A 27,414-nucleotide genomic window follows, 5' to 3' on the forward strand; every position below is an offset into this window, starting at 1 on the left:
TCTCGACGAGAGAGGAAGGCTCGATCTTGTCCGCCGTCGCCGTTTCCTCGGTCACGGACGGAACGCATTCAAAAACAAATCCCTGTGCAATGGCGTTAGAGCGGGCTGCAAAAATGTGATCTTCGATCAGTAGGATATCGGTGAATTTAAATCGATTATTCCTTGGAATATTTTGAATACGAGTCCAACCGAATTTTATGTCATTCATTTGAAGATCTCGCTTTTGAAAGTGGAAATTTACCCGTGATTCTCGTTCTGTTTTGAAAGTATTATTCTTCCGCAAAATGTTAAAATGCATTAACATTAAGACTTTTTCACGAATAGTATTTGTTCCTCATCGATAAAGAGTGCATTTGGGTCATTTATGTGCGTGCGCATGGGAATAGATTTGATGAAACTAGTCGATTCGAGGGTATTTATAATCCTCGAGAAGTATTTGATCTATCCCACATTTCATATGTTGTTCAGCAATAATTCTCCCCTGAGGAAGGAGTGTTTTATTGCATGTATTAAATCATGTCTTGCTTTCCTCTCTGACCGAAGTATTTCTTATCGCTGACATCTTATTTCCACCTTCTTTGCCTTGATATCCATTTGGGAGAGGAATTTAAATTGATGGGAGACTGCTTCATGCGCTAATAAGTACGAAGGACTCATTTGCAAAACTGATCGTCGTGTGTTAGCTGTTTATGATATGGGATATGGAATAGTTTATGATATTATCTGTTTATGGTATGGGAAAACAACCAGATAATTCCTACCAAGGGTGAGGGTAAGAATGAATATAAACTTTAAAAATTACAAAGAAATTACGCACATTTTAACAGGACACAGGGAGTTTAGATCATGCCTCAAGAAAATAAGGGAAAAAAGGAGGGGATGTGTGAATTAATGATGGAGGAAGATACGGCAATTTACAGACAGAGTCCTTTATTTAGTCTCAATTTATGCCGAGGAAAAAGACGCGAACTGGAAGCCATCCTTGGATAACATCCAACAAATTGGGAAATATCTACACGAAGGACCGATAAGGAAAATATTAGATAGATTGATCAACCAAAGACAGAGTGGGAACGGGGAGAACGACGGAAAGGAAGGGTATGTAACTCATATTTTGCAAAAAAATTAACGAAATTATGCTGGGGGTTTACTAAAAAGGCACCCCTAAAAAATTGAAACAATAAATTCCCCGATTCTAATCGAACGGGACAAATAATTAATTAGCTTCGTTACATTGACGTAAACTCATCGAGTCAAGCACACGGTTCTCTCGCGATCACTAATTTAAGTCATTAAGATGATATCGTAATTTGCTAATTTAGATGGGGCACATAGTTAATCAGTTTTCCAAAGCGAATGCCGTGGCTACTAACCGCAGGGAGGAATCCTCTCCACATGTTATCGTTACATCCGAGCATCTGTTGGAAGGCTTCGAAACTGCTCGGAAGAACAACTGTAAGTATGGGGATATTTTAAAAAGCGGAATGCTTATTTAGCGGAGTGCCTCGTCCTGTTAGGGGAAAAAAAAGTAATTTGTTGGGCGAATAGGATTAATTTTTACTTTTCCATTTATTGTTTGCATTCCGATTAAATAAATATATGTCCTGATGAAACAGTTGTCTGTCTTGGGGATACTAGGTTTTCATCGAAAGAACTGGTTCGTAAAAAGGCGTCTGGAGGATGCGTAGGCTCCAAATCATTTGAATTACTAGCCTCGACTGCTAAGGATAAAGCGTCGTGTGTTTTGGGACCTTTCCCCTTCCGTCGGCCCCCCTCCATTCAGTCCCCCACCCCCTTTCCCGAAGTTGCCTCGTTCGAAAAAGCGGAGATTCAATCCCAAGACGTTTTGCGTGGCTCGATGGTCGCTGTAGCCGCAATGTGCTTGAGGGTTAGATGGCAATAGTAAAAGGAAACGAAGGAATAAGAAAGTGAAAGAACCAAAATAAAAGATCCATCCCTTTATTGGGCATATTTTGAGACAATAACAGCCTCCTGAAGACAATTCTGAAACGCAAAATGAGGAGTGCGAATGCGTATTTGGTAATTAAAATGAAAGTCGTGAAAACGATACGTAGTGATTAGCATGCGACCAATTAGAGCAAAAAGCTGCGTGATTGTTTTCTGCGTCTAAGAGTGAGCATGATACCCAAGTTCAACCTTGTAGCAACTTCACGAAGACAATAAGACAAGGGCATTGACGATAGGCGTTGTGAGGTTAATTCTTCTTTCAGGAAAAAGAAATTATTTGCGATTGCCTTTCTCCGTGCGTATGATATGACTAACCTCTATATTGCATGGATTTACTTCGTCCTTTTGAATACATTCTCATTGTACAAGTCTTGCATTAGTCTTTGAGTCAAATTTTATTTTCTGATAAAACATTATCACTCGAGATAACAGATTAAATAGATTCGAGTAGATAATTAAATTAATTGGCTTAACTGACCGAATCGATTATCGGTAGTGAGACAATCATTTCCCCTTGGACGGTCGCTGTTGAGAGTACTGAATAAAACTAAGCTCCACGTACCCTCGGGATTTGCGAGGGCGTGTTTCCAACATTTATTTTACATTTCCGATAAATTATATCCTAAATCATCCGTGATTTATATTGATTGTCTCGATATCCAATCTTCAACGATACAGCCTAATTTTCACTTCGCTATAATACGGAATTAATTACAGCAATTCTTCTGTAGCACTTAAATAGCAGGTAGGGGATTATACTTCCTCATTGATTACTACTTTGATTCCCTAGACCACCCTGAAATACCCTTTAAAAAAATCCATAAACATCTTATTTGGGCAAGGTTATTGGGGTACAACATTTTTCCTTAGACATTAATACAATCACTGCCAGGGACAAAATTAGAAATTTTAATTCCTTAAAATGTTGTAGCATGCAACATAGCGAGCGCCCGCTTAGAGATAATATCGAACTGCACTTTCAAGACATAATTTCATACATTTTCTTTGGTAACGAATGAGTATCACCACTATCACGTAGGTGGGTATCGCCACTACCTGGCAGAGTTCTCACGGCTTAGTTGAACGCCAGAGGTTATATTCATAGTTCCCCCCTCCCCCCCGCCCCGCCCCCGTATAGAGCGCGAAAGCATTGGTGGGGCAATACAAAAGCGGTCTTATTGCCTCAGTTATGTAACTAAAAATGTGTCTGGTGATATTTTTCCTCCCAACTAAGTTGAAAATAATTTGAGTCCGTTTCGAATTAAGTGCGTCAAAAATATGTATAATACATGCGAGTATTATAAAAGAGTTCAATTATTAATAATGTGGCCTTTTGAATGATTGCGTTTATCGTTAAAATAACATGATTTAGTACCGTAGAACGGTGTTTTCTCTTTTGAAAGTGACTCATCGATTAGGGTTGATTTCGTCGGGTGTTTCTGCGTAATGGCTGCCGGATGTGTTTTCTGGAGGAACTTGAGCGATCGAAACGCCTTCCTGCCTTGGATAATGCGTTACTGCAATGCGATGAAATCGTTAGGGAGCGCCCATTTCGGGGAGAAAAGAATGTTGGACGAGAGTAAAGATTGGAAGAGATGTAGACTCGGAGGAGATGGACGAAAAAAAAAACAAACGCGCATGTGATGAAAATAGAAGAGGGTGGGAAGGAAGCGGGAAGGTCAGTGGGAGGAGGGGGGGTGCGAAGGGTGGCGAGGGATGAAGATGCTTTGGCGGTGCTCGGTCGCGGGGAACGAGAGAGGGAGGATGCCTTTATGAGTCTCCGAGGCGGTGGGAAGGGCGCCGGATGAGTCGATGGAGCATCCCAAGTCGCGGAGGCTCAAGAGTTGGAATTTCGGGACGTGGAGCCAAGGCTCCGCGAGGTTTCCCCCGGCGTTAATTCGGGGGAAGACCCCACCGTTGAGCAAGGATGCCTCCGCCACAGCAGTCATTCGTGGGGAGTCTCACTACCTTGTCTCGCCGGGTTTGGCCGATTGCAGAAGAGCATGCAGGCGTGGGAGGTAGCCATCGGAAACACGATCCCTTTCCCCCTCTCCCTCCCTCCCCCCCAACTCCTAAAAGGCAACCCCTTTAAGGAAATGCTGAAATACTCTGCGAATTCTTCTGATGCGCCGACTTGAGTGGATATAAAGTTAAATTTTTGTGCTAACTATAACAGGCGGAAAGTTAGTTTTTTTGTGCCAACTATAACAGGCGGAAAATAGTTGTTTCGTTTCGAAATGAGTGTGGTCACCATCATTTCCATTCCACACCATGGCACCCTGCAAACCTTGGTTCGATGGTCTGAACATGGTGCCTGTGTCGCCCGATGTCCGCAAGATGACGGGAATCCTGCGAAAAATTAATTTTCGTTCCAGAGGTTCATTACCTCTTGCCGATTTTCAGAAGTGGAACCATAGTTATCGGTTTTGATATTCGAGCACATAAGATCACATGAACGGAAAATAACGGGCCTCCGCCACATGTTATGCATTAGGAAGGAGGAGGGTTTTCACTTCCATTGGAAAATTTAATAATGAAAGCGTTTAAAAAATCAACGGCGGGCTTAATATAATCTTAATCTTGACAGTCAGCATCCATAATATTTTCGCAAAGATTTTTTTTACGTGAAGTAGATTTAAAACAAGAATGAAATAAGATTTTTATCGCCGATAATGAGCATGCTTGTCTTCTGCATTGGCTGTTTTGTAATTATTAATTATTAAACGCCAAAAAGTACCGTTTTATCTCTTATTAAAATTCCAAGTAACTGCGGAAGATGCCGCGACAGTAACTTTTAATGGAGTCAATCGCTAAATGTGCATTACAATGCAACATTATCAGAGTGTAAAAAACATTCGCTTTGACCGGGATCCCGGTCACGCCATTTTGTTACGAGGGTAGGCTGATAACTACTGCACACATGCTTGTAGACCACAAACAAAATGATCTCCAGAAGCACTCTTAGTGACATGGGGAAGTAACATTCCCCCTCAACACGCATGCGCAGGTTTGAGGTCGTTACATTCATCCAGTGTATTTTGAGAAGCGGAAGTATAGACACGTGTTCTAGTACTTTATCAACGCGACTCTTCTCGAATCCAAGACTTGACAGCTGGCTTCACCTCAGCGTCTTGAGTTGAGGAAGAAAATAAAAATCGCAAGGCGCAAGATCGGGGGAATAAGGCGGGTATTGCTCGTAGTTACTCGCAGCATTCCAATCGACGCTGTTTGTTCTCGTCTGTGAGACGGCGTGGTACCCATCGTGCACAGATTTTACGGTATCCCAATTGCTCAATAATGAAGCCAGTACGTCCCTTGGATATTCCAATATGGTTTGCTATACGCTTTTGAGTGATTCGACGGTCATTTTGAATAAAATCTTCGACGAGTTTGCGATGTTTATCGTCTGTGGCAGTGATCGGACCTCAGCTGCGTGTTTCATCAACAATTATGGCTTTTCCAGGCTCGCAACCACGAAATTTTACTACCCATCAATTTACAGTAGACCTATCAACAGCATCGTAACCATAAACAGCCTTTATTCGACTATGAATCTCAGTAGGAGTCACTTTTTCAGCAGTTACAATTCGATGACAGCACCCTATTTAACTCGCGTTGACATTGCACTAGAACACGTCTCCATACTTCCACATCTCGAAATACACTGGATGAATGTAAAGACCTCAAACCGGGCCCTGGGGGAATGTTACTTCCACATGCCGCCAGGAGTACTTCTTACGGTCATTTTTTCGCAGTCTATATGTATTAGATTTCAGCCTTCCCTCGTGAAAACGGGACTAATACATGCTTAAGCTATGTATTTGATTTCGAATATTCACCATATATCTGCCATCTATGCAAAACGAATTTTTACCACTAAGTACCGAAACGAAACATGCTTGAGTAATTTCTTGTGGACCTTATCCACTATTCTTACCTACTTAGGAATATATTCACAATGATGAAGAAGTGTTTTGAAATTTTCTCTCATTCAGGCTGTTTCTCATAATTGGAAACTAAAATACCTGACGATACCGTGGGAAAACGGCAATGTTTTGCATGTTGTCTCCTGCGAGGCCGGTTTCTTCTCACTTCGTTTAAAATGCCTCTGGCTTGGAGTCGAGAAAAGTGTGTTCCGTGCGCTGTAACTCGAAAAGGACGCCCGTGTCGCGTTTTTGTTTCCCTTTTGCAGTGATAATGGTCTCCGTAATCGGCAGCGCTTTGATTCTTAGACGCTCGGATTTTCTCTCAAACACCATGAAGGTCATGACTACCAACTAAGATGTCGTAATCTTTCTTATTACGTGGGAATCAGGAGGAGAGAAACTTCCTCGACGACTGTACCTTCTTTTCATTACGCATGCGAAAGGCAAATAGGACATTCCATTCAGGCCCTAATGATCCATGTCACTTGCGTGCTAACTCGTTCGAAGAGTGTGCAAGCCTGAAAATCTCTTTTTTTTTGTTTCACGCTTATTCTACACTCTCCCATTGGTTTACCAGGTTAAATTTCCTACCCTATCTGTGTATAGTCTGGCTTTCGTATCATATTCGCTTTTCCTTAATTTATTTTTCATCTCCAAAGTCGGTTATGGATTTCGATAATGGAATTTAAGAGCTTACTCCTATCAATAATTATCAGCATTAAATATATATTTGCTTTCAGACCTCAGGGAGATGGTTGATTTGTAATTATGACCAATAATCAAGAACCTTCACACAATTTATATCATAAATTAATGCAGTAGTAATAATACTTCCTGACATTATATCTAACAGAAGGGTATTTCAATTGCCAATAAATTACGCCAAGCGGTTAATTGTTGCATAGAGGAAATTTTAACCATATTTATGGAATACGTTAACAATATTTAATTTTGACCAACACTGATGTAATTTTTACAATTATGTTCATCCAAATTAGCGTACTCCAATTTCAGTTGGAAGCCTCAAAAGTGCAATTGATTATTCTTGTTGAATACTTCAGTGAAGTAGGGATTCATTCACTTTATTGGTAGTGTTCATGTTTTTTAAGGAATATCCGAGTTCCAATCTTGGCAACTGTAAAATTTTATCAATGTCAGCCTCTAATAAAACCAGTAGCGTTTTCAAAAATGCAATACTTTGAAAATATGAGACCAACCCTGGCTGGCAGGACGAAAATTCCTGAGACAAACATGGCCCAATTAATGCGACGAAAAATTCAATCATTACTGTTCACTTTATCGTAATTAATGAGCTATGGCAGACTGTTGGGCATCGAAGATATAAAAGGTTCCGAATAGTAATTTTGGCTTTCTGAGGAAAGCTCATCATCGGAGAAATACCTTACATTTCGATTTAGGTTACGAGTAATTAAGAATGTATATCATTCAGTTACTCACAATTCATATTTTGAGGAATAAATGTTTAGAGAATGAAGCCATCAGATCAAAAATGTTCATATGTATTAGTATCATATGGGATGGCAACCGACCAGTAACGTCATTTGTGTCATTAGCAGTTGGTGGATAATTTGGTCGGATAGAATGATCAGGGAATGGAGGAAAGGTGGGCTTCGGCACTAGCCAACTATCTTAACGATAGGTGCCAATGGGTCCACAGCTTAACGTCCCATGCAATGGTCAGCGTACTTCACTTGAAGTGATCTCCACGAAGCAACTCAAGTAGGGATCGGGATACCACTGATTAATTCTGCCACCTACGGGATTCAAACCGGGGCCCACGTGATGGGAAGGCAGTACATTATCCTCTGCACCATTCCCCCTTATAATCGCCGTCGGGTCCGAGCATAATACGACGCCGACGCCGTTAGCAACTTAACCACCGAGGAGTTTTCACGGCTGAATTCAGTAAATACTCGTATGCTGCAATTTCAATGTCAGGTTTGAAGTACATAAAATATGCTTTCTTATACTTACTTCAACTAAGGGCATAGCTATGGTGAGAGGATTGGAAAATAGATGCTACGAAGCCCATGAAACATACAAATACTGGATGTTTACTGACTGAACTGAAAAAATATCAAGATAATAATAACCTTTTGAATTATACTAAAAACCCGAAGACACCAAGTGTCTATTCTTTTAAAAATTGCATCATGATTTCACGCATATGGATGGATTCGGACTGATTCCTGAAATTTCCTAGCTTATGCGAGACCCAGATAAAATTTCTAATCAAGTGAGCGAACGAAAACATTCAGCGGCGATGTAGGAATCGGAACCGAGGATTGCAATCCCTAGTCTAGGGCACGAATCAAGAAATGGAGCCTGCAGATGCCAGGGGGAGCTTGGGACCTCCAGATGGGTCATGGGTTTCCATGGTGAGGAATGGAAGTGCATTTGTGGGGGGGCTTGTCGGAGGGTGAGGCTCTGCTGGGGCCTGGGTCCCAAAGTAGGGCGCAAGGGATGGAGAGGGTGGGGTGGGTTTATTCTGCGAGGGTCGTTTCTGAGGGGGAGGGGCGGGGAGGTGAAGGGAGGGATTATGGTGGGGAGGACGGGATTGAAACGAAGGCCTCGAGAGAAGTTTCCACCCTCCCGAGACACACAATGGCCCGAACTTCGATCCCCATAAAATAGCGTTTATTTTTCCATTTTGTACGCGACCCGTCTGGAATGCTCGTAAAAATTCGACGGAGATGTACCTCTCAAAGTATTCCACCTTAATTTATTCCCGCCGTGCTGTAAATGCCGCGTGCTTATCCACATCGGTGGGGCTTGGTGGAAAAAATTTCGTCGCGAAAATTTCGATGGAATTTTACGATGTCTCCCTGGGAAGCCATCTCCGTAGTCTGCCTTTCGCCCAATCTCCTGAGCCCGTGCGGCCATATAAAAAGTTACGGCATTCTTTGCGTTTGGGCAGGTGCATTGCCCTAGTTAGGCGTGCGGTGACCTCCCAATGTACCCCGTCCTGTGGTGACTCGGCAGTCCTTTGTCATGGATAATATCGTTTGTGATTTTGAGTTTACATGATGTTTTTCATAAGATGTTTAATAATAATTATGCTCATATCTTCAAGATTTCTAGTCTAAATTACTTTCCGCGGTTCCTTTGCTTTGCAAAGATTCGAATCGAACAGGAGAAGAAATTTTATTAGGTCGAACCAGACAGTCGTTGGAATAAATACCAAATAAATGTTAAGTGTTGAAAATAGTCGTTTAAAATATCGTTCAGTCTTGTATCACGATTCGCGTGCAGTGGCGATGATCGATGTGACTTATTCTGTGAGTTTTACTATGCAAAATAATACCTTTGTGCAATTTTTGGGCTGCTCATTCATTCTTCGAGGTTTTAAATACAATGATTTCCGTTATGAAATAACCAGTCAGCAGTTATTATCAACTACTGACACTATAATTTTATTCTTCGTAGTAGTAGTAGTTTTGAGGGGAGGCGACCGACAGCTAAGGTCATTTGCGCCATAGGGGATGGACAGGAAAGGATGAAGGGTGGAGAGAAACCCGGCGTCGGCATTAGCCTACTCTTTACGAAAGGCGCCAAGGGCGCCTTTCGAAAGGCGCCAAGTTTAACGTCCCATCCGACGGATGGCGTACTCACTCAAAGTGCCCTCCGCAAAGCACCTCAAGTAGGGATCGAGATACCTCTGAAAAATATTCAACACCGCCGGGATTTGAACCCGCGCCCTCAGCGTGGGAAGCCAGTACGTTAGCCCCCGTACCATCTCGATCCCCTTATTCTTCGTGTTTCGGTCATTCACTAAGTGGGAAACTGATTAAATGCTTACGGTCAGATAGAGAAAACAGTCAGAATTCCAGAGTGATCTCATGGGAATGATTCTGCAAGCGTCTCGAAGGAAATAGAGCGAGATTAAATCCTTTTCCATTGAACTAATAAATTCCCTGTGGAGAAGAGGTTGAGTAAGAGAACAATTATTCAGTGGCATTCCTTTATCTCTTGCTCAAGGAGATACGCCGGTCATTCCACCCTGGTGCACGCAAGGGCGTTGCACCCTCTTCTCCCTTGCTCATAAGCTTTGACATCGACGCACGACCCTCGGAAATCGATGAAAGGTAAGATGGGGAGTGCGTTGCTAACTCAGGCGCCGCAGTAAACCCTCTCGGCTTTTTCCGCCACACAAGGTTTTGCGAAAAGGTTTACTTATTGCGCCTAGCTTCATGGAAATGCTTCCAAGTTGCGAATTCTGATTTACATCGCATGCCGTAAATATATCACCCAATCTTGACGCAAGGAATTCCAGTATTAAATCGATTTAACAGAAGGAATTCAGTATTGAATTGAATAATTCCTCTGAAATGATTTTCTAACGAGAAATCTCCCATTATGCTTTTAGTTGTCCTTTAGTTAAACATTAATTCCTCCAGGAGCGGAAAACATTTCGCAGTCTCATTTCAATGCAACAATTTCAGAGTGTAAAAGTCATTCGCTTTGACCGGGATACGAACCCGGATCCCTCGATGTCCGGCTGTGTACCTTAGCCAGTCCTTAGCCATCGAGGCGTCCTCTTAAATTCTGAAATTTCGGTCCCGGTCAAGGCGTATGATTGTTACACTGTGAAATTGTTGCATTGAAATGCATATATTGGCGGATGACTCCGTTAAAAGTCACTTTTGCGGCATCTCCCGCTGTTTCTTGGAATTCGCGGTATCACTTCGTGAATTCGAATGTTTTTTTTCATTAAGACATATTCCAAAACCTTCAGCTTGTATCATGGGTGTTATCCTGATATTCATTAGTGTTTTATTTAAATTTATTCCTTGGACTCGTTAGGAGGTTTTCGAGATCTTTGAAAGGGCCCGTCATTCTAATGCGATATGAAGTTAAAGATTTCTAAACATTGCAGTGTTACCGCAGAAATTATACTTGGCACATTGGTTTGGAAGGAAAAGGTAGGGTCAGCAATTCTCCGTTCGCGAGGTCAAAAAATCATGATTAGAGAATTTCCCTTTATTTTTTTATGACGGGCATACCTACTGTTGGTGTACTTCTTGCTCCATAATACGTGAGCTGTTCCAACTGCAACTGCTGCAGTTTATTGTGCCTTCCTATTGTAAATTTTAAGTTAGCTTTCTTATTCATTAAATGACGAACACAGTGTATATTTCCAATGTTCTAATGTTAAAGAACAGTGGAAATATACATTGCGTTCTTCATTTAATGAACATGAACTTCCACAAAGTTGAGCCTTGAGCAACTGGATACGGCTTTCTTATTCCCCGAAAACTTCATAATTTTTGCTTTGTTTACATATATTCTCTTGTCATGCCTATCACACTGACTTCCCAAGGCACGCAGCAATTCTGGAGACCCCTTGGCTGAACGGCTAACCGAAGCTCGATCCTCTGCAAAGGCAATTGATTTCATGAATTCCCCGCCGACTTTCATTCCTATCTCCAGTTCTTGCCATGCCTCTTTTACCTCTTCATAATGGATGATCTTTGTGAAAAGTATTCTTTTACGATCTTCCTAAATCTGTTCCTTGGTCTATTACGAATTTTATTTCATATATTTCCGAAATACGGGAATTTTCCATGCGCCAACTGCGGTGCTTAAATCAAGTGTTCGTTGTGTTTAAACCCTGACTCCTGCAAATCTCTATTGTTTTCTCCCCGTGGCAGAATGTATTATCCCTTGGGCTTGCATCCACACTTTCCCCCGAACTAAATGTTGATGATCTCAGCCATTCCTGAGAAGCAACCGTACTTGAGAGCTACATTTATCTTCGCTGAATCTCTTGAACAACGTACACCAATCCCTCTTTCCAAAAAATTCCATCGACCGCTGACACTAGCTGCGTTCCTCACTCCTACCTCCACTCTCTTCTCGATACGAGGCTTTTCTCAATGTCACGGTGCGTCACGGGAATGATAATAATAGCAAATGACTTAAGAGTTACAGAGGTGGACTTGATTCTATCGCACTCTTCCCATCTATGCCTCGTGGTTGACGTTGACAAATAGTCGTGCCGATGTTCCTAAAATAAAATTGAAATTAAAATCTCGTCAAACTCTCCAGTTTGCCGACACTGAACTTAATGCTGTGAAAGTGACGTTACGCTTGTCACCCGTCTTCCAAATGTCTGTGGTAATAATTGGCGCTTCAAATGTCGGCTGGGTGCGATTTTCATGGAGGACATCCCCGGCAGCAAATGCCACTCCGAATGTTCTCTTTGAACTTTGGATGGAACCAAAATTAAATTAGTAGAGCCGTGATTTGCTGAAAGAGTTTTGATCACACCACGAGTTCAGATTTGGCATCGCAGCAAAACCCAGCCACGCATGCTAAACGGCACAAATAGTTTGTTTGGTAATGAGTAAGTTACTCAGCTAATGTGACGCTTACAAAGAGGAAAGAACTCGCTAGAGACGAGACAAGGAGAGGAGTGTGTGTGTGTATGTATGTTCGTCCATCGACAGAGTTCTTCTGGAGCGCGGTAAGTGTGAAGGGGTTAGCGGAGGAATGCACCGCCATCTCCGCATAGCGTGTTTGCCCACACCTCCCCCTCTCGTGGGCGGAGGGGAGATGAAATGAAGGGGAGGACAAAACCAAAAAGATCGACGAGGCCTCAAAAACTCGAGCGGATGACTTAGCATCCGCTCACCGCCGACGTGAAAACCTCGAGGAGAACGTTCGAGACGCCGGAGAGAGAGAGAGAGAGAGAGAGGAAGGAGTAGTGGGCACGAAGGTCTTGTGGGAGAGGAAGGGGAGAGTGGCGAGGTCTTGGATGGCGTTGGTTGGCGCAGGGGAAGAGGGCAAACAAAGGCTGGCAAACTTTCAAAGACCAACCAACACTCGTCGGTCGGAGGGGAGGCGGACGATAATGTTACTCGTTTAAAAGACGGGGAGGCAAAAGTTGGTTGCGAGCTGCGGAAGGATTTTTGTTCTTCGCTTTTTTTTCATAGGCCAGGGATTGAAATAGCCTAGATGTTTACGTTGTCGATTTAGTGAGACTCGCGACGGAAAATTCCTCCGGCCGGCGCTCAAAAGTGATTAAAAACTTCTCCCTCTCTGTCGAGTGCGACGTGCTCGTCTGAGGGCACTGGGTTACGGCTGGAAGCGGGGCTGAGGGGGGGGGGGTAGATAAGCTGCTTCAAATAGCTTCCCCAGGGGGAGTGTAAGGGTTCTGCAATGCCTCTCTCAAAGGACGGAATGCCAAGGGGAGAGTTTAATTAAGGGCACTGCCCAATGTCCCAATGAACACATCACTGCGTGAGGAATTATACGAAGGAATGGCGATTGAGAGCGAAAGCCTCGATGCTCATGAAAACATTTAGCCCTGCAAAAAGAACGAATTCCATCTGATTTACAGACAGAACATGTGGATCAGGGGGAAACTTAAAATTAGCATTTTATCACACAAACGGTGCTTTTCTTAAAGTGCTGGGATTGAATTTGTTACCTTATATCTTTCATTGAGTTTCATAAGTTTTTTCTCTTCAAAAATTGCATTCCTTCGTGAGCATGGACAATAATACGTCACATTCCCTGAGTAAATAAACTTTGTGTTTTTTGGGTGAAAAAATATCAAGTTTATTCAGTGATCATAAACTTTCACGAAGCAGATCCTGAAACCATCAAATTCAGCACTTCACGTTATTGTTGAAGAGCGCCGATCATAATTTCTCTCGTGTTAATTAGCGTGGTAAATTGTCTAAGGGGATCGGAATGGTGCGGTGGCTAACATCCTGGCTTCCCATCCAGAGGGCCCCGGTTCGAATCCCGGTAGTAGCAGATATTTCCAGTGATATCCCGATCCCCACTTGAGGTTCTTTGTCAAAACCACGAGAGCTTTCAGTGAGTACGCCGTCCGTCGAATGGGACGTTAAGCTGCACGCCCCTTGGCGCCTTTCGCTAAGAGCAAGCTAATGCAGACGCCAGGTTTCTCTCCACCCTTCCTCCTTTTTCCATCCATCCCTAATGGCGCAAATGACCTCAGCTGTTGGTCGCCTCCCCCAATGCTACTACTAAATTGTCTATGCAGAAGGATAGTTAAGTTACCCTCAGTGAAACAAGTAGTGATGAGTTCGCAGGAAATATTCATCCTGTTATGCAGTCTCCGATGAGCTAGATGGAACATTGGCTTGCGGGGCGCGTCTCCGAGACGCGAAGACATTTCGAAGCCACGAGCACGCGATGGAGAAGGCGAGACAGGGCGTCCTATCCGCGTCTGGGATGTACCGCGCGTCGTTCCTATGCTTCCCCAATCACCAAACCTCCCCAGTGAATATTTATGAGGGAATTTTTAAGGACTGATCGATGAATGAAGCACTTGGGTCACCACCGGCCACGGCATCCCCACTTAACGCTTCTGATTGTTGAAAATCCTTGGCATGATACACGCACCAGCAATCCATCCGTGTAAATCGTAATTGAATGGCCGTACCAAGTACTTGTGTCGAAGCTGTGTTTAACGTCGGATTTATTGCCACCAGGGGTTTGAGTAAGAATTTTTCTTATTCGCAAAGTCATGAGTGATCAGTTGGTGTATGACCTGCGTATGTGATTCCGTGCACTTTGGTGTTATTCACGTCACAATAACAATCTTGCTGTATACTCACTGCATTTAAATTTATGAATTATAGCAGATTAATCCATGATTCTTGCAGTTGGGAGAAATATGTACGTCACTCAGTGCTGTCAAGACAGCGCCTTGCCACCAGTCATCAACGAATGTAAACGAACGCGAACAATCGCCACTCCGCAGATCACGCGTAGATCATTCGTGATTGGAATACCCATTCTTACAATCATTCAATCTTAATATTCTATCCACTAAGGTCAAGATAATTTCATCTCTTATGGAAGTATGTGTAGAAGTCTAAGTAAATGTGATTAAGTAGATTATTGATACACGCACAATACATATAAAAAGTATATCACACTATTTTTATTATAAGTAAATAAGTATAAGTAAAGTTTCAAACTAAATTAATCGATCTCAAGAACACTGCAAACCTTCGGCCTACGATTAAAAGTCTTCATTCTCCTTCTAACATAATTTTTCAGCGATAACTTTTAATCCATTAGCGATGTATAATGATGATTCTCTCCACGCTACAATAGTTTCACACTTCGATGGAACCTTTTTTTTCCAAGGCCGATGTTTTTTTTTATTGTTAAGGAGGAAATGCATGAACAATCCGTGACTTTTTGTTATTCCCTCTTTTAATGGAAATCAAATCGGATCATAGGAATGCTTCAGGTGATACGATGAGGGCTGAGGTGATTTCTTTCTACCCTCTCCTCACCCTATTGATTCGGATCTTGGCTACGTGCCCCTACTAGGAAACTGCAATCCCTTGTTTAGATTTTAAATAGGCGCTTTAATTGACGCCCTTTAATTTATAAAGAACGCTTGAGTTCTAATTAAGAAACAACTCACTTGAAATTCATATTATTTCTTCCTAAAAACTTTTGAGGTGCAAATTAATTAGCACTTTCGTCGAGCTCAAGTGATTTAAGCAAGTATTATCGCAGTACTCTGTGTCGTATATTACTGCCGGACTTTAGTGACTCACATTCGTCTGAATGTTACGACACGCAGCGGAGCATTTAATGTCGTTCCGTTCCATTACTCCATAAAAGGAGTCGCTCCCCAAACCTTAATATGGTCACACCCGCCTACCCCGAAATATAATGTATGTATTCGTGTGTGTGTATATATTATATATATATGAATACACACACACGCACACACACACATATATATATATATATATATATATATATATATATATATATATATATAAACATATATATGTATATACAAACACATACCAATTTCCCCAAGGTCGATTAGTCTCGTTCTTCGAGAGCTCCGGTGGATCGTCTCGACTCGATTTGGGTTGTAAGGGTTAACCGCAGGGGAGAGCTGCGTAAAGGTCGAACCGTAATGGAATGGGTCGTGCACAATGCCCTCCGTTATGCTCCGATGAAGTCTCGGCAGTGCATGATGGTTTTGTTTTGGTAATTGGAAATCTCCTTAATCGGCTGCATTATCGAGACGCCATGCATCGTCAGGTCCAGTCTTATTTCCGGAGCTCAATTAAATGCATGTCAATTTGGCTTCAACAGCATCCACGCTTTTCCCGATGAATTAAGAGTTCTTTTGTGTCTAGGGTCTTTTAGGGGTGTGTACCATGTTCGAAATTCAACCTTCTAGTCTATTGGATATTCACTTGGAGTTGAACCGTTCGGAGATGAAACCAGAGATCTGAAGTTTCACTTGAGGGCACAGCTTTTGGTATTCCATTGAGTTCGAGGCATCGATGGATCCGTCGTGACATTTTAAATATTCAATCAATCTCAACGTCTGCAGAATATTCCAGGCCAGCTGGTCATAATTGGGACGAAGCTAAAATTTCAATTACTGCTGCTAATGTTACTGTTTTTCTCGTTGATTTTTTACCTTCATATATATATATATAATGCATATATATATATATATATATATATATATATATATATATATATATATATATAATGCATATATATATATATATAATGCATATATATATATTGCATATATATATATATATAATGCATATATATATAATGCATATATATATAATGCATATATATAATGCATATATATATAATTCATATATATAATGCATATATATATGGCGAATTTCATAGACCTTTATTCTAAAAGATTTTACACACACTTTGTGTGCGAGAAATGACGGTGAAGCGTCCTGGACCACCCGTGTTTGCCTATTCCCCTTAAATACCCTGAATGCCCATTTGCCTTATCCTCTGGGAGATCAGGTATATTGTTTATCTGTATGGCCACATCGTCATGGAGTTCTATAATAAATCAGGGTTTTGTAGAATAATCAGAGAATATCATAATCCCTTTTTCACATTGAAAATCATTGCAATATCTAGCCTGTATTTACCTATGCTCAAAGTTAAGAATGTGTTTACTGTGTTTTGTTCGCTATGATGTTGGAATGAGTGGGTGTGCGCATCATTCAATCAAATCCTATTCTAGTGTTTACTGTGTTTTGCTCGCTATGATGTTGGAATGAGTGGGTGTGCGCATCATTCAATCAAATCCTATTCTAGTGGTTTATCTTTTATAATATGCCTTCAATGTATCTTATGTTCATAAACTTTAAAACATAAAATTAGTCATTGCACTGAAAAGTATTAAATTTAATAATTTTTTACGATCCCCCTTTGATTCTATCCGTTGCCATTAATTATTCTCAGGATTGTTTCGCTCTGAATATCGAGGAGAGCGAAGGAAGAGATCGATAATAAACAGTAATAAACTTGCGATAAATCGGAGAATCCCACTTTTGAGTGCTTTGTGGGAGAAATTAAAAAAATATATTATCCAATAACTCACCTGCATTCGTTGGAATTGAATTTTTCTATCGAGTAAAAACAAAAACTGGAGATTTTGAAATCACCAGATTTTTTGACGACTCTTTAAGTATTTTAGCATTTTAAACAGTTCAATCCACTTGAAATTAAAGAAAATATTGATGTACTTGCGGACTGTTGCCCATGGATTCGCTCAGACATCATATTAAGGGATATATTTTGTTTCCTCTTCCCTCGCAGGTCCACGCCAAGCATGAGGAGAAGACGGACACCAAATCCGTGTACAGGGAGTACAACCGAGAGTTCCTCCTGCCAAAGGGCACGAATCCTGAGAGCATCAAGTCCTCCCTCAGCAAGGACGGAGTCCTGACGGTGGAAGCGCCACTGCCAGCCCTCGGCGCCCCCGAGAAACTAGTGCCCATCACCCACAACTAAAAGGGAGTGGCGAAGAATCCGAATAAAAGGGAAGATAAGAGCAACAGCAACACTTGAGAAGAATAAAGGAGAAAAATGCGAGCCGGCCGGACCCCCCCCCCACCCAAACACACAGTTTATTTAAAAACCAAAATCACAGTGAGCATAACGCGCGAGAAGTGCAGTGAAGAACACTTTATATCGACTCGATGAATATTTTGAAACTTTGAAAATCCAAACCGCCTCCGAACACGTGCCTACACCACCACCAACCCCCCCCCCCCCCTCCCTCCCCCACCCCCCACCTGCCACCGATTCACACTCACAAATTTCACGTAAGAATTAATAAAAATAGAATTTAAAAGAAAAACTTCTCCCGGTGTTTCCCACGCGCGCGGGGGAGATAATGTGATGCACCAGGCATAAAACGCTATTTTTTTATTTCTTTTTAGGCGTGCACGCGTGGCCATTTCACCTTTATTCCCGGTCATTTTCCCCAAACCGGTGCTCCCACGCTAAAAATGGAGACCCTCTCCACAGCCTCGTTTTCCAATTAAAAAAAAAAAGACTCTCTCACGCGTACCTCTACAGTTCTCTGCTCCTAAGAGATAATTCTAGTTCCTAAATAAGTCACACACACACACCAACACGCAAATCGAATTCTTATCCCCTCCCCCTCTCCCCCACCCCACCTGCCCCCACTCTTCTTCCCACAACCACCACCACCAAGTCTTTTCTCGTCTTAAGGGGTCAATCTCCTCAAAGCACGCACGCACTTGTGGGGCTCGTTTGTTTTTTTCAATAATTCTCTTTTAATTGTGCTTTTTTTCTAAAAAAAAATGAATAATTTAAAAAAAATGCTGGAGTGGGGAGCGGCCGTTTGTGGGACTTATGTCGTCGCCTCTTTCTTTAACTCGCTCGAAACTCTAGAATGCAAAAGAAAAAAATTTAAAACACACACACACACACGTGCGCAGTCAGAGAAAAAAAAAAGAGTCCGACAAAAGTCCGACGCGTGGTTATAAACTGAGGCCCCCGCCTGAGTTGGTGGCCCCCGAAATGGTGCCGCACCGTTTCGCCTCACACAATACATCTCTTTATGCTCCACTTTATACGTGCATCCCCCGGAGGCGAAGGCATTCAGTCTCCCCGCCACCAGCGACGTCACAGCGGCTTCGGTGTGTCCCGAATGATTTAATGAAGAAGGAACAATTTATTTTGTACGTTTTGTACCCACTCGACAGGAAATGGAAACAGAAGGAAGCTGAGACGAAATACGCAAGAAAATGAACCAAACACCCGAGAACCTTATTTAGTTGTCCTGTTTGGTGGTCACTCGTCATCTTCAATTATTAACGTCATCATCATCGCCATCATCATTTCAATAATTATTAATAATGCAAAATAGTAATATTTTTACTTCTCCTGTCGTAGAGGTGACACTTGTTCAAGGAAGACGACTCTTTTAAAGTGAACTTTGTTTCGTTTTGGCACTGTTTTTTTCCATGGAATTTTATTCGCTGTCGCTGTTTCAATTTTCCAAGTGTGAGAATACTGCAGGAATATGTATTTCATGAAGGTGTCGCTTTTTGGTGCGGAAGAAGTGTTTCAGGCGGGAGTGGAAAGGTGGAGCGTGAGATGGTCCACGGTCTTGAGACGAGTGGAAGCAAGCAAGAAAGAAGGAAGGAAGGATGGAATGTTCCGGGCGGGGTGAGAGTGAGAGAGGTATTAACCGGACTGCATTTCCCCGACTCCGCGGCGCTCCCTCCCGCCTCTCGCACTGCTGTGGACACCAATTAAAAGACATAAAAAGGCAAAAAGCCCATCGTTGGCGTCTATTGCGTCACGCACACACACACAACGAATTTCCAACTTTTTGTAAGCGCTTCATCGGCTTTTTGCCCCCTTTTTGTCATCTTTAAACAAAAAAAAACCCATTTGAAAATGGTATTTTTTTATTGATATTAGCCGTGTCATTAGACGAAGTAGTTATTGATCACGACTTCACGCTGATGTGATTTTTTTTGAAATAGCATTGAAAATAAAAAAATGACAAAATATGTATTCATGTTTTTGGTTTATGTATATACTTGAAGGCAATCGATGTGAATGGGATATTAAAAAAATAAATGTGAAACATTGTATCTTTTTGTGGTTTTTTTTATTTCAAAGCCCGAATACCTTGACCCAGGCTCGAATTTTTTATTGATTCCCACTATTTTAACCAAGCATTTTCAAATTTATAAGGCAATTAATAATAATAGTGAAAATATTTTCCGCAAAATATGCTTGGATGTATTTATCAATATAATTAGTTCAATTTAAATAACTTTTTACCAAATACCAGTAGCCGCTGGAAAACCTTGGAGGAAAAAATGAAATACGATTCCAGGGCAATATTTCAGCTCTACGAATACTATTTAAGGGCTCAGAAGTATTTTAAAAGCACTTTGAACCCGAATGGCAAATATTTTCCTCAAGAGTAATATTAAAAATCTGGTTCAAAATAAATGCTTCCAATGTGAATTGCCTTCGCGTTTCTTATTGAAAATCCATATATATATATATCTGTTCAATATTTATAAATGAATTTTCTGTGAGTTCAGTTTTCCATTTAAGTTACTCGTCAAATTATCATCATATGCAAGTTCCAAATGACGCTAAAACTTGAAAGAATGTTCAATACCAAATTAATTCATATATGCGATGAACAAGTACACGAAAAATCAAGGAGAGTTGAAAAACGAAGTTGGTTTCATGCTGAGAAAATTTAGCCCAAATACACAGATATACTAAATGATGGGAAGCGCCATTTTGAAATGGCATAGGCATATCTTTTCTATAAATATGTGTCGCAGGATCCGTGTTCATCCCAATATATCACGTGTACGTAGATGACGCGGGATAGCAATCCACTTCCTCGCCGGAAAACAGTCTGCGGAGGAATGCAATACCCATGCCACCACAGAAGAGGTGAGAGCCCGCGACAATCAGGTCATACCAGGTTGGGATGAAATTTCACTCGTCTCAAGACCTCTTTTTGAACTTCACTTGCAACACTGCTGCAGGTTCAGTGTTTTATAACTCTGCGCCATAAAAATCTTCCGACCTCTGCCGGAGGTGAGACACGGCGATAATTTGCCATCAGAAATAAACCATCCTGGGACAGATAAAGAGGAAGCAGAATCTCAATATGTCATGGGGCCCGGAAGTTCTCCAAAAGCAAACGGGGTGAGATGCTTCTCTCTCAACTGAATCGGCCAAATTTAAATGGTGGTAGAGATCTCTTTCAGGGATAAAACTGGTTCAAGAGTCAATCGAAACGATTAATCCCCATATTTACATAAATAATGAATGAAGAGCAAAGCACTCAGACAAAAAATCAAAGGCAGAGAAAGAAAAGTTCTACCTCCGAAATTAATCACCTGATATACAACTGGAAGGGGTGGCTAGATTGTTTCAGCATGATTATGCTTCATATCAAATCCCTTCATAGGGCTCGTTACTGATTAAAGAATCCCTTCATTGAGCCAGTTAATGATATGTGAAGTGCACATGAAGAATGTCAATATGGGAATGAATGTCGTTTCGGGGAAAAAGGGCATTGCCACACCTAATGGATGCTTAGTTGATGGAAAAAATTGAAGAGATTTAGAAAATTGAACGCAGATTCGCTCTTTATTTTGTAGACTCGCATTAAACTACCTGCGAAATGTATATAAATATGTAGGACAGTTGAAAATAGAAGATATTAAAAGCAATATTACTTAGAAAAATAATTCTAAAACTATTGGAATATATTCATTAAGCAGAATGATTTAACTTTAGATCTGTATTTATCATAACTTAAAATATTAAACGACAAACATTACGAAAACGGTCACAAAAAAGCTTCATAATCAATACATGGACACAGTCTGAAATTTTAGTGGGCATATTGACTGCCATGCATATATGCATACACGTATAGGAATTCCACAAGTTCTCTGGTATTAGATATAAAATGTAGGGCAACTATGGGTGTAATATATATGGAATGCACATATGTATTCACTCGTAATGGACTCAGAGAGCGAAAATAATCGCTAAACTAGGATCTGGCCTCTTCTAGTAGTCCTTAAAGATGACTTCAGTATCCAATCAAATCACCCACCAAAGTTTAAAATTATTTCTATGATAATCGATATGATATAATATATTCTCCTGACACGAAGAGGATATGGAAACGGGGGGGACAAAGGTTCAGTCCGGGTTAAGTATTGCGCCAAGGGAAAGGCTAAGAAGCGGTGAAGAATAAGGTATCTGATTTCAAATAATTAAAACATTCCATAAAATTAACCCAAAAATCCATGGGCCATGAACAAACGAATGGCCAACGATCAATCGTTTTCCTCCAGACATATCTCAAAACTCTCCAAGTATCTTTTACCATCCTTATCAGTTCATGTCTCTGATCACAGAAGAACACTCGCCAAAAAAAGCACCTGACTAATTTTTCCTCAGGTTAACTGGAATCTTTCTGACTCTTTATCATTATTCCTCGTTACCTGATAGGAGACTCCTTTACCGACCGCCGTTTCATGGAAGAAGAAAATTTAATCGTTCACTCCGAGTGCCTCAGTCTTCAAAGCACATGGGGTATATCAACTACGGATTGCGCTTAATACTTGAGTCGCCCAATCGACTCACATTCTCCCCCAAAACGTCTAGAAAAAAAACTTCATGATTTTTCCCGTATTTGTTTTAATCCAAATAGCGTGTGCATTCCAACCTTTCGTCGCGATGAAAATAGAAATAAAGTAAAAGCGCAATTTGCTTTCTTCCGACTTTGGTTCGCAAACATAAAGGAAATCAACCAATAAGCGCAATTTGTAACCCTGCGTCCAAAACTATCGGGCGAATCATTTACCGCTAACGGCGCTGCTATCAGTGACAACAGACTTCGATATTCAGTGCTTGGCTAAGGCACGCATCAATGGCGCGGCACGAACAAACCGACTGCTGCGTCACATAAAGAGTTCCGGGGGTTACTTTGCATTTCGTAGGGGGATGACTTTGAAGGAAAAGAAACATCATTGGATTAATCTTAATTGGATTAAGGCCCATACTTACTCCTAAGAGTTCGTGAACGCTTTCGAGCCGACCGGGCCTGCGACCGCGTTCAGAGGACCCACTTTAGAGTACGACGAATAGGAAACAGGATGGGGATCGGGAACCCTTGGAAGAGATTTCAAATCAAGCGATGAAAGGTTATTAATGCAAGGAAATAAGTTCACTCGGAGGAAATGCCCAATTATCCCCCGAACTCCAAGGTGAAATCCTCACCAAATCCTATCCGTTCAGTAGCCAAACGATCCGCCCACTTGGGAACCCCACTACCTAGAAAGAGATATCACCTCGGATTCAGCGAACCTATGTTGAAACGCATGCATCGAGGGACGATTACCAAAAGAGATTGAATGGGATTCAGGCTGCCGTGAAAAATAACATTTTGCTCGGTAATCAGATGTTACACCACAGCAAATCAAACGACGACCATGGGACGCGCAATTGTCACCTCCAAGCCTGTTCGCAGCGGTCCCATTGTGTGTGTGTACGTGTATATAAATCACCAGCAACCAGAGTCACGCCGGATCGGGGACGACGGATGGGGTCCACGCCCCGTCCCGTGGGCCGCGGCGTGGGGAGGAGAGGTTCCCGGAGCGGCCGGACCCGGTTTCCCCCGCACCCGTAACCCACGCCCGGCCATCTCGCCACACCCCTCCCACGGGAGCGAAGGGAAGGTGGGATAAGTAACCCGTTCGTCCCGCTGGAACTGCAGGGGTGTGACGGACGGGGGACGACGCGTGGGGCGTCGCTATCGGAGACGCGGATGTGACGGGCACGGTGGGACGGTTAAATCTCTCCCTCTCTCCGCTCCCCTCCGCTGGATCGTGGCGCGCGTGGGAGAGAAGGAGGGAGAGAGAGGAATTTTCCTTACCGCTCCTAACCGTATCGCGTTTCCTCGCACAACCTGCGCCCTCCGCGCTCCCCTGCCTGCCGCGGGGTATGCAAGTATAAAGGGAAGGGGATGTCGGGGGTGAGGGGAGGCGATGCGTTACCCACGACGAGAAGTATCACACGAGGGAAAAGAAACAAACAAATTTTATGTGCACACACATGTATGCATGCAAATAGAGAGATGGAAAGGGTACCGAAAAAAATAAGTAACTGGGCTTCATTCAGGTTCAATTACAAATACCAATTAATGATTTCAACAGTGATTATTTGCAGTTGCACGTGGATTACAGCTCCTTATGGCACAGTTTTAAAAGGTAATGAGTTCAATGTGAGAAGACGTTGCTAAGCTGTTTTTCCTGAAGTAACTTTTTAAGAAAAATTGATAAATGTACGATAATATATACATATACAACGGAACGAAGAAAACTGATATTCAGTTTTCTTCCATCCGTTGATGAAGGTGTTTGTAACTGAAACTCTGAATGAATCTTTATTTTGGAATTCTACGTGTTTTGTATCTTCGCTACGCTTGCGACTGACCTCACATCTCGTATATACATGCACGTATTTACAGGTATTTCTTGTGCAAGGAAACTTTTTTACGCTTGTGATCTGCTCGATTCCACTTACCCACCATTTCTGTGTTCGTCTTTTATGTGTTCCTATCCGTTTTCCTTATATCTACATCCATGTGAATGAATATGTGTTCGCCAGTTGGCGGGTTTTCCTGCTTAAATGTGTGTGTTTATGTATGTATATATATATATATATATATATATATATATATATATATATATATATATATATATATATATATATACAAACATACATAGTCACACACGTACACATATATAGAGAGAGAGGTTGGCCGTCTGCTTACAATTTAATTTGCCAGACGCCCTTACCGTTCATTCATGCCGTCTCTCCTTCCACGGTTCGCCTTGGGAAGTGACGGGCAAGAGAGGCTGTAGGGCCTGTTTTCCTAGGCAGTGTCGCGACAACCCACACACGGATTACCCAGCCCAGCATATGACGCCGCCCACGATAAAAATCAGCCAACAATTTAATTTCTCGGTAGTTATACGGGTTTCAGACTACCCATCACGTAATTGCACCCCCGGAAAGGAATAATCACAGTAATTATGGCAATTTTATTGTGTGACATGGAAAAGGACCACCGCAGTATCATTCCCACCTACGTGCATCTTTGGTCCTAATTCTCTCCCTACTAATCATTAGCACTTGCTTCACTGCCCTGTGGATTCTCCATCGGATAATTTAAGCTCTATGCAAAGTGCATATTTTTCATCAAATCTTTGAAAAATATTTTTTCATGTGTGAATTTGAGGATAAATTAAAGACGTGATATCCACGGATTAATGATATGCATGTTTTAAAATTCATTCCCTGCGAGAGAAATTATTATTAAGTAATCTACCGGTTAAGGTGGGTTTTGGACGGACAAAACTACCAAATAAATATCTTGTGACTCCGAACAAAACACAAAACAGTAACTCAATCTACATCAAGTCCTTTTTCATCTCTGTGCACATGCTTCCTCCCTTCATCCCGTCCTAATACCTTATCCTGTTCCTTCCCTCTCCTCGTTTGCCTAACATTCTCCCCGCAATTACAGTCTTCAACATCCCACTGCCGGTCAATACCACCTTCATCCACTTTTCCTGCCTCCATTGGATTTCTCCCAACAAACCCCTCTCTTCGCCCACCAACCAAGTACTTCCTCATTTGTTTTCTTCTCTGTCCATTTCACCTTCTCCATTCTTCTCCACACCCACATATCAAAAGCCTCCAGTCTACATCTATCCTCCTCCTTCAATGACCACGTTTCCGCGCCGTACATAGCTAGGCTCCATATCAAAGTTTTTACGAGTCCTTTCTTAACATCCTTACTCAACGTCCCTCTCATCAACTCCCTCCTCCTTGTGAAAGCCTCTTTGCCTAGCGCAATTTTTCTCCTTACGTCCCTACTACTTTCACCGTGTTGGTCCAAAACACTACCGAGATTCGTAAACTGTTCTCCCTGCTCTATCTTTTGCCCTCCTATTTTAATGTTTAGCTTAGCCTTTTTCTTTCTGGCAAATCGCATATACATTTCTTTTATTTCTATTTATTCTCATCCCATATCTATCACAATGATGTTCCAATTCACTCAGCAATGCTTGCGACCCTTTGGCTGACTGACAAAAAAGAGCTTGGTCAAGGGCAAACCTAACTTATTTTACGAATTCCCCGCCCACTTTCATTCCTACCTCCAGTTCTTCCCATGCCTCTTTAATCATATCCGCACCTGAGCAGTTTGAGACATGTACAGGTTGCGGATTAGCCTCCTGTCCTTCCAGTCTAGTCCTACTTTCTGCAATATACTCATTAGTTTTTTCCAAGTGACTCTATCAAACGCTTTTTCGAAATCTAGGAAACAGGCAAATACCTCCTGGTTGTATTCTATATTCCTCTCGATTAATAATCTCATAACTGCAATGGCATCACGCGTACCTCTCCCCTTCCTAAACCCAAACTGATCATCCCCTAAGTAATCACTTGCCCTACTATCTATCCTTTTGTTTATGATCCTGAGAACAACTTGAGCTGCGTGGGATATCAAACTTATCGTCCTGTGGTCCTCACATGATGTGGCCATTACCTTTTTCGGAATAGGAACAAAAACTGATTTCACAAAGTCTTCCGGCCAGATTCCTTCCTCATAAATATTACGGATCTGGCCATATAGCCTCTTCCTCCCACATTTTCCCAAGCATTTCAGTAGTTCCGCAGGAATGCTGTCTACCCCCAAGGCCTAATTCGATTTTAACTATCTTAAAGCCCTTTCTATCTTATCGTCGAGTATGCCTGGATCCAAGCAATCTGCGAGAGAAATAAGGAAATAAAAATAGTTTCCTGATATGCTTAAGTATGATGCATTTGGAAGCAATAGCATTGACTTATTTGTCGGTGCATATATTCTTTACTTATTTTAATGCATCTTGAACGAACTCTAAGCAAATATTGCATAACACAAACCTAAATGACACAAACCTAACCTAAATAAGTTGTACTTATTTATTTAGTTTGTTTCCCCAATAGAGCGATGCAATGATTCCGTCAGAATATATCACGATAACCTAATTTCGCTTGATAGGAAGTATATTCCACGAATGCTATGATACGTGAGTATTGCTTGTAATGCTTCTCACACTACATAACTAAATACTTATTGGCCATCAATTTCAAGAGCGGTTTTCACCAAGTTTGCCGCCCAATATTCTTATCGCCTATGACCTATGACCACACCTGACCTATCAATACATGCATCTACATATTATCTCTTCGGCGCTTTTTTGCCTTTGCCCTTTAATAAACATGAAAATTTAAAAAAGCTACATAATGAATTTATTTTTAATATTTCCATGTGAAAGACAAATATCAAAATGATGGACAGAAACAGATGGGAATAAGGCAAATTTTCTCTATTCCGATTGCGAAGACGTAGGGAAATCAGTTGATATGTAGTGCTGATGTACTCCTGATCCCCTGGGCTCCGTATTTTCGCTCTCATTTTTTACCGTAATATTTCGTATTCCACCAGTTCGCTTATAAATGCACCGGCCATCGGCACTCACTCGTGTTTTCTTTCGTGTGATCTCTATTTAGAGTCGGGAGTGGTTGCCGAGTAAATAAGCTGCTCTACAATCTGATATGA

At 41.7% G+C, this 27,414-nt stretch overlaps 1 protein-coding gene across 1 annotated transcript in view; it reads left to right on the forward strand.

The window, feature by feature from the left end:
- LOC139698058 (alpha-crystallin B chain) overlaps nucleotides 1-19,840 on the forward strand; it is a 44,065-nt gene extending 24,225 nt beyond the window's left edge. Inside the window, exon 3 of the mRNA XM_071596924.1 lies at nucleotides 17,523-19,840. Within this exon, the coding sequence (XP_071453025.1) occupies nucleotides 17,523-17,717 (195 nt within the window). The 3' untranslated portion in view covers nucleotides 17,718-19,840. The remainder of the gene's footprint in view (nucleotides 1-17,522) is intronic.
- Nucleotides 19,841-27,414: the final 7,574 nt, after the last annotated feature.

The sequence above is a fragment of the Hetaerina americana genome, unplaced genomic scaffold (assembly GCF_022747635.1).
Source record: "Hetaerina americana unplaced genomic scaffold, ioHetAmer1.1.p SCAF_8, whole genome shotgun sequence".
Lineage (NCBI taxonomy): Eukaryota > Metazoa > Arthropoda > Insecta > Odonata > Calopterygidae > Hetaerina > Hetaerina americana.